This window comes from Lepidochelys kempii, chromosome 2 (genome assembly GCF_965140285.1).
Source record: "Lepidochelys kempii isolate rLepKem1 chromosome 2, rLepKem1.hap1, whole genome shotgun sequence".
Lineage (NCBI taxonomy): Eukaryota > Metazoa > Chordata > Testudines > Cheloniidae > Lepidochelys > Lepidochelys kempii.
Window position 1 is genome coordinate 76,810,071 of NC_136381.1, and position 13,473 is coordinate 76,823,543.

Sequence of the window (13,473 nt, forward strand, 5' to 3'; positions counted from 1 at the left end):
AGCTCCTACCAGTTTTCCCCACCCACTATTTATAATTATAGAATCATAGAACTGGAAGAGACCTTGAGAGGTCATCTAGGCCAGTTCCCTGCATTCATGGCATGACTAAGTATTATCTAGTATTATAATGTACCATTGGTTCCGCTGATTTTTTTTTTAGAGTTATAAATATGCACTTGTTTAAATTGCTTGACCAAATTTCTGCTGCAAATACACTTTTGCAGCAATCAAAAATGGATAATTATATAGCCATTAATATAGATGTAACCTTAAGCGTAGTGAAGCAAGCAGGCTATGATACCATGAATTGATGGTATTTGTGATAAGATCATATCCTTAATGTGAATTCAGGTATGCTTGTAGTTTCTTCTGGTGAACCTGAACCTGTGGAGCAATTTCTGAAGCTGTCACAAGAGCAGCATAGAATTCAGCACAGCAGTGAATATGCATATCCAAAATGGTTTATACCAAACACACTCAAATATTATGTATTGCTGCATGATGTAAGTGCAGGAGAGGAACAAAGGTGGGTTTTTTGTCTTTTACCTTGTGATTTTACTGGACATTCAGAAAAGCTTGTTTTGCTGAAATGCTGACTGTATAAATTAACATGTGTGTGCGCGCGCACATGTACAAAAAATTCAGTTGCCTATTTTAATATAATTGACCAGTATGGAGCCTGGTCCAGGCAGATTTACTTAGTTAATATTTTCTCTCAAACTTCTTTTTGAATGTGCATGTGAAATACACAAAGAACTAAGTCCAGTTTTATGAAGTAGGCAATATCTAGTATCTTTAATTTCTTTCTAAAGTGAATTATCTTAAAATCATCTATATCTTGTATTGCAACCTGTTAATTTTTTTTATTATTATTTTTGGAAAAAACAAATTCCCACCCCCCCACTCGTTGGCATCTACGTTTGAGATGACCTTCAATTAAAATAGCTTTAAAAATTAAAATCTTTGTAGATTGCTAGATTATACTGCAAATAGCTTGGGCATATTGGGCATCACAGACTTGAATACCACTTACTCTATTATATATTATTTCTAGCATGTTGAAGAAAGAAAAATGTCTAATTAGAACAGTGTCTCAAATTTAGAGTGATTAAAGGCTACAATGGTGCTAGGAAATAAGGAGACGTTACCATTGTTAGGGTGGTATGAGCCCATCTCTGTCCTCTTGTTTTGCAGCTATGCATCCCTAAATGCTTTAACATAAACAAATTGTTTCATGTGATAATCCAGTGGGTTACTATAATACATTTGGTAGTTTTTGCCTAAATTTTTCCACAGGTCAATAGAAATGCCATCATTAGGACTACTGTTAATCTGATCAGTTTATCCCTTCCTTCATACTTTTTTTCTCCTCTGCTTGTTTCTTTTTAGTCTATTACTGTCATATCTCTTTCCTGTCTGATCTCTTCTCTAGCTTCTAACTTTTCTTCTTGTCTTCCTTTCTCCCACCGCCTTCTTAGTAGAGAATAAGCAGTTACTGCCAAATAGTAGCAGTTACATCTAGTCAGTTTCCCTTTGCACACCTTCCGAGGTAAAGTGTTTCTGCACTGGCGTTCTGTTATGTTGGCTGCTACTCTGTCTCTGCTGCGAACTGCTATACAAAGTGTGCCTGGGAAGGTAGCAGACACAGCTGTTGGGAAGCATTTTGTAGATGCTGATGTGAGATTTGCAAGCAATTTATGTGGCCGAAATACACTAGAAAACTTGCAAACTACACTTCTGTTCTACAACTTTTGTCTGACAGAAAATCTGTGAACACTGTGTTTTTAAGAAAGTAATTCAAGAAAGCTACTTCCGGTGTGAGTCAAACTGACTATATTTGAGATGTTCCGTTTCAGAGCTGACTCAGTATATGAAGAAATGAAGCAGAGATATGGAACTCAGGGTTGCTATTTACTTAAAATAAATTCTCGAGGATCTAACAGGGGAGCAGATGAACAAATACCAGATCCTTGGAGTCAGTATCTCCAGAAAAACAGTATCCAAACCCAGGTATGTGTTCAAAAATGTTTGAAATCTACACTGTAATGACTATTGTAATCATGTTGGCTAACTTTGTTTTTACAATTTTTGTCATGGCTCTGTATTAGCAGTGCTATTCCTGTGGAATTGTGCCATGATTGATCATTCACCAGGGTATTCCCAAACACAATAGCATAAGATTGATTCCTTCCTCCCCCCAAAAAAACCAAAAAACGAACAACCCACAACTATTTTTGTTTCTGAGGGCATTAGGTCAATCTTCATTTAGAGGACTTTTTCTTATGTACCACTTAAATTTATAAAATCGATTATTGTAATAGTAGAATCCTTGAGCACCAAGAGAAATAATCTCTATGCTTTGTGAATTTCTCCAGTTATTCTTGCCTTCCAGCTTCAGGTAGTTAACAGCGTAAGCACTTTACATATGCTTGCTTTCTCGAAGTTTCCTCAGGCTAACTTTCTTCCCATCAGTTTAAGATTTTGAAAGTGTTGTAGGAAATGAGTGAACAAAAAGAGGCCAAGAGGAAACAAGTAAGTGCTTCTTTAGCGATGAGGTCTTGAAACCAGTCTGATAGACCCTATCTGCCTTTGGTGTCAGGACATTTAATAGTGGTGCATGTCAGTCTCTGAAGTATTTAGCATCCTCTTTGTCACAGGTATGTTGAGAAGCAGATTTCTGCAGCCAAAGAACCTCTGATGCAGAGGGGTACCTGCACTGAAAACAGCTCCCCTCCTTTGGGGACATGACTCACCTCTTTCCCTGCTCTATATTCACTGATAGAAAGTCTTTGACGAAAGTGTATTGGGGAGTCCCTCCCCAATTCCTGCTAAATATATGGTGGCACCTGAAATTTAACGGACTTGTTGTCAAAGCCACTCTGCCACTGAAGGCTGAAGTTGTTCCTACTTTCTTGACTCTATTTGATATAACATCTCTAAAATATCTGATGATTTTCTAATGAGCTAACTTGGAGAGGTCCAGCTGTCATGAATTTGGACCTTTTCTAAACCTCTCATTTACCCCTGATTCTCTGACTTTTTGTTTCACACTTAGAGGCAATTTCTCAAAGCTTTAAGAGTTAGCTGTTGACTTGTAACTTGTGAGAGGAGCATCCATTTAAAATATGGTTTGACACTGCTTCCTAAAATGTAATATCTGAATAATCAAATTGCTGTGGGAAGAAAGGACAGGAATTACTAATGATTTGCAAACAGCTTTTTAAAAACTGGCTGTACTAATTCTTTTTGTTTTTCCTGGTAGGAATCTTATGATGATGGTCCATATAGTGTAATTTCAAATAAGAATGCTGACCACTTAATATCTGATGGCTTAGATAATGACATCCAAGGTATTTTTGTAACTTTAATTTTTGTTCAAAATTGTAGTGTTAACGTAGGCATGTAAATGTAAAGTAAAATGTCATTTATCTTGTCTCCGTATAATCTCCTTGGGGCAGGGATCATGTCTTAGTGTGTTTGTAAAGTGCATAACACAGTGGGCCTTGATTCTGATTGTGTCTTGGTACCTACTGTATTATAAACATTAAACAATGTTTGTTGGATTCAACACTTTCTGCACAATTGTAGTTGATATAACTAAATTTTAAGAGTTGATATTTGGTATTCCACAAGTGTATTCTAGGAGTGTGACGAAATTCTGGCAATGCACAAACTGAAATTGTAAATTTGGAACTCTTTCTTGGAAAGTTTATTGGTTGCAATGATGTTTAAATATAGAATAACACCTGGAAGATCATATTATGACAGGGCCTGACAAAGTGGTGTCTATAAAGGACAATAGTTTAACTAATCTCTTAGAATTGTGTCAACAGAGTAGATTTCCAAAAGGCCTTCGTCAAGGTCTTGCACAATAGTCTGCTTAAACAATTGAAGTTGTCATGGTGTGAGAAGCAAACTATTGTCATGGATCAAAAACAGGCTGAGAAATGGGCAAAGAGTAGGATTAATTGGCCATTTTTTTTGTCATAGCAAGAGGTTAACAACAGGGTGCCTTAAGTTCTTGATTCCATGTTTTAATACACTTATCATCTGGAAAGGGTCGTGAGTGATGAGGTACCAAATGTACAGATTAGAGTTATTTAGGTTAGTAAGGACAAGAGAGGACTCTGAGGAACTTCAAAGAAACCTGAGCAAACTGGGGGAATGGGCAATATGATAGCAAATGAAATTAAGTGCCAGTAATGCAAACCAATTCACACTCACATGGTCTTAAATTTTAACTATAACCGCTCAAGAAAGGGACCTGGGTTTCACTGCAGACCTTTGCTTTGTGTGCAGCTGTGATCAGATAAAACAAACAAAATGTTAAGTTGTACAAGGAATGGGCTGGTAAAGAATACGAAGAATATTATGCCTTTATATACATTGGTGGTATGGCCTCATCTGGACTACTGCGTGCCTTACTAGTCACCCCATCTCAAAGAACATTGCAGATCTAGAGGGATGTCAGAAATGTGATGAATGACAAAGAGCACTGGAAAAAACTCTCTTCAGAAGAGTGAAAAGTTTGGGATTGTTTACCTTAGAAAGGAGACAAATAAGAGGAGACATGAAATTATATACAATAACTCATAGTCTGGAAAAGATAGATTGAGAATTTCTGCTCTCCTTGTCTCATAACACAACAAGGGGGCATTCAGTGAAATTAAAAAGTGAGAAATTTAAATCCGATAAAATACTTTTTCATACAATATGAAATTAAACGGAACACTGTTTCAGGAAGTTGTAGAGCCCAAGAACAAGATTCAAATAAGGATTAGTCACTTACATGGAAATCAAGAATGTTCAGAATTATCAACAACAATTTGTGGAAGAGATAGTAAACCTCATGCATCAGGATTTTAGACATTTTCTAAGTACTAGAAATTAGGATGGGACCTAGTGTGATTGTGATGTGATGTTACTTTGCGTAGTCATAAAGTTTAAGACCAAAAGCTTTCTCCAGATCATCTCATCACATTTCCTGTGTATCACAGGACACCAGTGCCACCTAGCATCGCCCACTGTGAACCCAACAACCAAAATTAGACTGAACTATTACAATTCACAGGAGACTAGAATAGGAGGGATCAAGGTCCATCAGTACCCAAAGCCCTCTCAACAGCAGGGAAATGATTGAGATACCCAGATCAGTGGTTCTCTACCCATGGGCCGCTTGCGTGGCCCAGCTGTGTGCTAAAAAAATTAAGATTCCCGCTTATTGCCTCACTCCTGGGTCCCTGCAGGGGCCAGGCCAGGGCTGGCTGAGGGGGAGATGATGCCACAGAGTCCTGTTGGAGCACTCCCTGCCAGCAGGAAAGGCAAAGCAGCCCCCTGTGGTAGGGGGAGGAGCTCAGGCAGCAGTCAGCCAGCAGCCTACTGCTTCCTCCCTCCCGCTCTGCAGGGATGCCCTTAGAGTGCTGCCTCCTCGCTTCTGGGTGTCCATGCCTGGAGAAATTGCGGGGGGAGTTCACAATTACCTTGCAATGATCAACTGTCCAGAACAATCCTGACTACTGTACAGTAACTGATTGATCTCCCCCCACCTCCTCTCCCAAGTAATATACATCCTGGGCACTGGTATTACATACTGTGTGAATGTGGCCACACAGCACCATAGGTGTTGGAGCTAAAGGTGCTGGGGGTGTGGCAGCACCCCCTGGATTGAAGTGGTTTCCATCCTGTACAGGGTTTACAGTTTGGTCCAATGGCTCTCAGCACCCCCACTGTACAAATTGTTCCAGGACCCCTGCATAACACCTAGAGAGTTGCATATGCGGCCCACAATGGTAAATAGGTTGAGAACCACTGATCCAGATAATCCTGGCAAGTGACCTGCACCCACAAGCTGCAGAGAAAGCCAAAACTCCCCAAGGTCGCTGCCAATCTGAGCTGGGGTAAAATTCCTTCCTGACCCTATATTACCATCAGTCAGCTAAACCCTGACTATGTGAACAAGAACCAGCCAGCCAAGCACCTGAGAGAGAGAGAGAATGTTCAATGCCACCTCAAAGCCCAGGCCCTCCCTGGCCAGTGTCCTGTCTCCACCATAGCCATCCCTGAGCCTTTCTGACCCCTACAGGTGGCTGGCTGAAAGCCTGAAGCATGAGCTTTGGGGAACATAAAACCTAAACTGGAAGTGAACCCCAGGGCTCCTAAGCCCTGCTCCCTGTCATACAATCACATTCTTAATCACACATCTGCCTATGGTGGGTTTCTTACATCTTCTTTTGAAACATCTGATGTCATTCACTGTTGAAGACAGGATGTTGGAGTAGATTAAACCTTCAGGTCGATCCAATAGAGCAATTCCTATCAGCTTCTAAATGTTAAATTAATTTTCTGTAGTTCAGAATATTTTTTGAGTATTGTTGCTATCAGTGCATGTGTTTGAGGTATGTGTTGTGCTACAGTCTGGAACCTTCTGGCAAGTGCTGATCATTGAGGGGCTATCTAGACTCCTCCAATCATGGAACATTCCTGGTGAGATTATATAAAGAGGCATGTCCCCCATGAACCCTCTTTCATCCATTAACCATGTAACACACTGGAATTTCTCCAGTATGTCATCTTGTTGGCAGTTTCCTTTTTTTAGAGCAGGCTACTTGTAAATAGCTTGATTAGAGTAGAAGTTAACAAAACTAAACAAAAAACCTTGTTCCAGTGGAAGGTGCTGGAAGTGGACTTTTTTTTGTTTTGAGTATCATAAAATCATAGAATATCAGTGTTGGAAGGGACCTCAGGAGGTCATCTAGTCCAACCCCCTGCTCAAAGCAGGACCAATCCCCAACTAAATCATCCCAGCCAGGGCTTTGTCAAGATTCCACCACCTCCCTATGTAACCCATTCCAGTGCTTCACCACCCTCCTAGTGAAATAGTGTTTCCCAATATCCAACCTAAACCTCCCCCACTGCAACTTGAGACCATTACTCCTTGTTCTGTCATCTGCTATCACTGAGAATAGTCTAGATCCGTCCTCTTTGGAGCCCCGTTCAGGTAGTTGAAAGCAGCTATCAAATCCCCCCTCATTCTTCTCTTCTGCAGACTAAGCAATCCCAGTTCCCTCAGCCTCTCCTCATAACTCATGTGTTCCAGTCCCCTACTCATTTTTGTTGCCCTCTGCTGGACTCTTTCCAATTTTTTCACATCCTTCTTGTAGCGTGGGGCTCAAAACTGGTACTCCAGATGAGGCCTCACCAATGTCGAATAAAGGGGAACGATCACGTCCCTCGATATGCTGACAATGCTCCTAGTTATACAGCCCAAAATGCCATTGGCATTCTTGGCAACAACGGCACACTGTTGACTCATATCCAGCTTCTTGTCCACTGTAACCCCTAGGTCCTTTTCTGCAGAACTGCTGCCTAGCTAGTTGGTCCCTAGTCTGTAGCGATGCATGAGATTCTTCTGTCCTAAGTGCAGGACTCTGCACTTGTCTTTGCTGAACCTCATCAGATTTCTTTTGGCCCAATCGTCTAATTTGTCTAGGTCCCTCTGTATCCTATCCCTACCCTCCAGCATATCTACCTCTCCTCCCAGTTTAGTGTCCCCTTCAAACTTGCTGAGGGTGCAATCCACGCCATCCTCCAGATCATTAAGGAAGATATTGAACAAAACTGGCCCCAGGGCCGACCCTTGGGGCACTCCACTTGATACTGGCTGCCAACTAGACATGGAGCCATTGATCACTACCCGTTGAGCCCGACAATCTAGCCAGCTTTTTATCCACCTTATAGTCCATTCATCCAGCCCATACTTCTTGGTATTCTTCCAGGGGTCCTGCCCATCAGTTCCCTGAGGGAGTCAGTCTGCTTTTCTGAAGTCCAGGGTCCATATTCTGCTGCTCTCCTTTCTTCCTTGTGTCAGGATCCTGAACTCGACCATCTCATGTAACTTTGGTTGTAAGAGCTGCTCTAATCTTGTGATTAACTCAGAAAAAAAAAAATCTGGATGCCCACCTTAGAAAAACTTCCCAGTCTTAAACCCCTTGTATCTGATGCTTGGATGAAGGACACTTATCTGTATGAAGCTCCAACTTCTTTAAGTTCTTCAACCAGGTCCACAAGAGTTGGGGAACTGTGTTCCAATCCATACTTATGGACAAAGCCCTTAAAGCTTCCAATGCAGATTCAGGGTCATAACAAGCTTCAGGGCCTTGCTGAAATACTAATATCTGGCTGTCTCTGAATCTGGTGTCAAGAGGGGGTAGATGGTTTAGTTCAGGGATCTCAAACTCAAATCACCACGAGGGCCACATAAGGACTAGTACATTGGCCCGAGGGCCGCATCACTGCAACCTAAGATACGTTATAATAGCCCTACAGAATAGAAATGCTGGAGCAGATCCTCAGCTGGTGTAAATAGCCATAGCTCCACTTACTTCCACTGAACTCTGACAATTTACACCAGCCGATGATGTGTCCAGCTCTATGCAGTGTTCATGTTTAGCCCTAAGGTCTAAAATTGCCCCTCTGTCTCACCTGAGGCCTTGTTGGAAATGGCTCTGAAAATCAGACCACAGGATTTGAAAAGTAAATGACTGGAAGAGTAATCAAAAAGCAGAATGAAGGTGACTGGGAGAATGGGAAGAGACAGAATGAGGGAAACTCACTGACATGGGGGAAGAAAAGAATTGAGTCATACATAAAGAAGAAAGTTCCTGTCCTGTTCCACAGAACAGACAGATTTAAAGTAACTAACATCATTCACAAGAATGAGTCCATTTATCTCCTTCGTACCGCTGCCCCAAGAATCTCCTCCCCCAATGAGTAGCTCAAAGAAGTCAGTGCAAACTGTATTCTTTACGTCCCCCACTAAATTACTGCTGAAGAAACACTAAATAAATGTAGCTGTGCTGCAAGGATCCATTAATTCATATTTTACCTCTCTTCCCCTTCCCCGCCCCATTCCAACCCCTTCCCCAGCTTCCCTCCCCGGCCCTTCCTCTTCTCTGCCTCCTCCCCTGAGCGTGCCGCATCCCTGCTCCTCCCCCCTCCCTCCTGGAAAGTCCTAAGCACCACCAAACAGCTGTTTGGCATCGGGAAGCACTGGGAGGTAGGCATAGGAGCAGGGACGCAGCGCATGGGGGGAGGTGGGGCGGGGGTGAGGAGAGCTTCCAGATTTTTCCCTGTGGGTGCTCCAGCCCCTGATTTAGTTGTATCATAGCATTTTATTTCTTTGTCGTTGAGAGACTGAGAAGAGAACAGAATACACAATCGTTTCTTGGAGTCCCATGCTTCTAAGAAATCCTAAAAGTGCTTTTAGTAAGAATTCGTTGCCAGAGTTTGATCTTTGTCAGATAAAGGGCAAGGCCTGTCAATCCCTGTTAAAGTTTTATCTACCACAAGGGAACAATAGACACACCAGTCTGTGGTGATTTCCAAGATGATGTGGTGGATTAATTCTCAGTGTTTGTAGAAGGGTTACTTCTGGATTGATACCTATTTTTCTATAGTTTTAGGGGATGGATTGGAGCACTCCTCTAAACCAGCTAACCACTCGTAAGTGTTAGCTCTTTCAAGGCTTGGTACTGTTCTTAAATCTCCCAGGAGTGGAGCTCTTTACTGACCATACATAGAGAAATGATGGTTACACAGCTGAAATTGGAGGGGTTTTGAGTAGACTTTCTGTGTGTGTGTGTGTGTGTGTGTGTGTGTATGTGTATATATATATATATATATATATATATATATATATATATATATATATATATATATATATATATATATATATATATATATATATATATATATATATATATATATAAAAATTCCAAACAAGCCACCTCAATCCACATGCTTCCCCATCCTCCACGCTGGAAAAGAAGTACTACTCTAGATTCTGAGAGATGATCTTACATCATTTTGTCTGAAATGATCAGTTGCTTGAGGAAGCTAGTGAACAGGAGCAGCAAACAGGGAAGTTTTGCAAGGGAGTTCTCCAAGTCAAGCAAGTGCAATCATGTGACCCTTGGGTGAGTTTGTTTGTTTGTGTGCCTGCGGTGCACCTGCTTGATTGACATTTATAGTGTGGTCTGTTCTGGGGACCGTGTGCTGGGGCAAGCATCCTGCTAGGCTAGGTTGAGCGTTTACTAACAAGGCTTTAGCCTGCTCTTTTCAATGCAAGCATCTTATAGTCCTCAGAGGCAGAGTATGGGTTCTTGAGACCAGAATGCTGAACTGGAGGAGCTAAGATAGACAGAGAGGTACATATAAGAGACTTTCAGGGACACGGTAAAGTGGTCCACCCCTTTGTATTGTTGAGGAAGATTAGTCTTGAGGAAGGAGCCCCTCAAGGTGGAGGGAAATTATCTCATAGTTGGGACCCTGCTTCCAGATGATGTCATGGTATCCTCTTGCACTGAGGATGCCCCTCTGGAGGAGGGGACCCCAGTTATTAGGAAGAGAGAGGTAATAGTATTAAGGGATTCATTATTAGAAATATAGATAGTTGGGTTTGTGAATTACCTGCTGGGTGCCGCATGGTGAATTGCCTGCTGGGTGTGAAGGTTGCGGACTTTGAGACATCTAGGTAGACTGCAGAGTAATGGGGAGGAGATAGTGGTTGTGGTATATATAGGTACAGATGACATAGGAAGAGGTAGGAGAGCTCCTGGAGGCCAAATTTAGGTTAAGCAGCGACTGTAGTACAGCACTTCCATGGTAGTATTCTCTGAAATGCTTCCAGTTCCATTCGGGGAGCCAGTTGGAGAGGCAGAACTGCAGAGGCTCAATGTGTGGATGAGACCAGTGGTGTCGGGAGGAAGGATTTAGGTTTATTAGGAACTGCGGAACCTTTTGGGAAAGGGGGAACATATTCAGGAGGGATGGACTCCACTTAAACCAAAATGGAACTAGATGGCTGGCAGGTAAAATTTATCGGAGTTTTTAACAAGAGTTTCCCCTAGCCTAATGTGGAAAGTTTGGACAGAGACATCCCTTAGGGAGAATTTATTAAAGGGATACTCTATATCCTAGTAAAGAGGAGAGGATAGAAGTTGATGAAATGAGAGTGTCATTCAATTACTGGACATGAAGCCAGACAACTAAATATTGACAGATTTTTATAAGTGCTTGTATATAAATGCGAGAAGTCTAAATACTAAGCTGGGTGAACTCAAGCGCCTGGTATTAAATGAGGGTATCGATATAATAAGCGTCACGGAAACTTTGTGGAATGATGATAATCGATGGAACATGGTATACCAGGGTACAAAATATATAGGCATGACAGAGTAGGTCATGCTGGTGGGGGATTGGCACTAGGTGAAAGAAAGCATAGAGTCAAATATAGTAAAAATATGAAATGAATCAAGGTGTATTAGAGAATCTCTATGGATGGATATTCAATGCTTGAATAATAAAAAATATAACAGTAGGAATATACTACCCACCACCTTACCAAGATGGTGGTGGTGATTGTGAAATGCTCAAGGAGAGGAGAGGCTACAAAAACAGAAACACCAATAATAATGGGGGATATTAGCTATCTCCATATTGACCAGGAACATGTCTAGACACCCATAAATGACTGCTTCTTGGAGAAATTAGTCCTGGAACTCACAAGGGAAGAGGCAATTCTTGTTTTAGTCCTAAGTGGCACACAGAATCTTGTCCAAGAGGTTGTTAGCTAAACCGCTTAGTAATAGCAACCATAATGCAATTAAATTTAACATCCTTGTAGGGGAAAAGTGCCGAAGAAACCCACCACAGTAGCATTTAACTTCAAAAAAGTGGAACTACAAAAAATGAGGAAACTTTTAATTTTGTTTAACTAGCAACAGTCACAAGGTTGAAATGCCTGCAAACTGCACGGGGACTGTTTAAAAACACCATAACATAGGCTCAGATTAAATGTGACTAAATAAAAACAAACAAAAGGACCAAAAAATGCCACTATGACTAAACAGAGTACAAGAGGTGCTTAGAGGCCAAAAACCCCCAAAAGGCATCTTTTAAAAATTGGAGTCAAATCCCAGTGAAGAAAATAGAAAGCATAAATTCTGCCAGGTCAAGTGTAAAAGTTTTTAAGCTGACCAAAAAAGAATTTGAAGAGCAACTAGCAAACAACACACAAATGAACATCAAAAAAATTAAGTACATTAGAAGCAGGAAGCCTGCCAAACAATCAATGGGGCCACTAAACAATCAAGATGCTAAAGGAACACTCAAAGAAAACAAGATTATTGGGGAGAAGCTAAATTAATTCTTTGCATAAGTCTTCACTGCAGAGAACATGAAGGAGATTCACATACCCTCAGTTTTGTCGTCTAAACAGAATGGCTTGGAACTGTCCCAGATTGAGATGTCAGTAAAGGAGGTTTTGGAACAAGTTGATACATTAAAACTGTCATAAGTCACCAGGACCACATGGTATTCACCCAAGAGTTCTGAAGGAACTCAAATATGAAATTGCAAAACTACTAATCGTGGTATGTAACCATCACTTAAATCAGCCTCTGTACCAGATGACTGGAGGATGGCTAATATAACAAAGATTTAAAAAAAAAAGTCTCCAGAGGCTATCCTGGCAATTATAGGCCGATAAATATAATTTCTGTATCAGGCAAATTGGTTCAAACTATAGTAAAGAACAGAATTATCAGACACCTAGATGAATACTTATATGAAAACAATACAATGGCTCAGTCTCTGAGGCTTTCCAGATTCGTAGCGGAGTTAAGCAAGGTTGTGTACTTGTCCCACCTCTGTTTGGGATCTTCTCGCTGCTACTGAAACAAGCTTTTGGTTCCTCAACTGAGGGAATCTACTCGCACACAAGATCTGATGGAAAGCTGTTCAATCTTGCGGGTTTCAGGTCTAAAACAAAGACTCGAGAGGCCCTTATCCAACACCGCCTCTTTTCCGATGATGCAACAGTTACAATCCAACAGAAACTCATCTTCAAAGCCTAATGTACAGTTTTTCCAAAGCCTGCCAAGACTTCGGGCTTACTGTAAGCCTAAAAAAGACTAACCTAATGTGACAAGGAGTTGAGGAAGCACTATCCATCAAGATCAACAGTTATGAACTTGAAGTGGTAAATGAGTTCACGTATCTGGGGTCCACTATCCCAGTCAACCTTTCACTTGAAACGGAACTCAGCATCCACGTTGGAAAAGTCACCACAATAGTGTCTAGACTGAATAAGAGGGTATGGCAAAACAACAAATTAACAGACAACACATGCACAAAGACCTGTATCAGCACACTTTTGTATGGGAGCGAGATGTGGACCTTTTTTTCTCATCAGGAAAAGAGGCTCAACAGCTTTCATATGCATTGTCTTTGTCGAATCTTTGGGATCTCCTGGAGGGACAGAGTCTCCAACGCTGAGTTGTACAAACAGGCCAGCATACCCAGCATGCAAACACTTCTCAAACTCCACTGGCTTGGGCATGTGTGCCGAATGAGTGATGGACGCATCCCAAAGGATATCCTCTATGGTGAACTGGCGTCTGGAAAAAGGCCCGA

At 41.4% G+C, this 13,473-nt stretch overlaps 1 protein-coding gene across 9 annotated transcripts in view; it reads left to right on the forward strand.

The window, feature by feature from the left end:
- TRAPPC8 (trafficking protein particle complex subunit 8) overlaps positions 1-13,473 on the forward strand; it is a 114,625-nt gene that overhangs the window by 23,775 nt on the left and 77,377 nt on the right. For all 9 annotated transcript variants that reach the window (XM_073331307.2, XM_073331309.2, XM_073331313.2 and 6 more), the window contains 3 exons: positions 352-526; positions 1,857-2,010; positions 3,263-3,350. In XM_073331307.2, the coding sequence (XP_073187408.1) occupies positions 352-526; positions 1,857-2,010; positions 3,263-3,350 (417 nt within the window). The remainder of the gene's footprint in view (positions 1-351; positions 527-1,856; positions 2,011-3,262; positions 3,351-13,473) is intronic.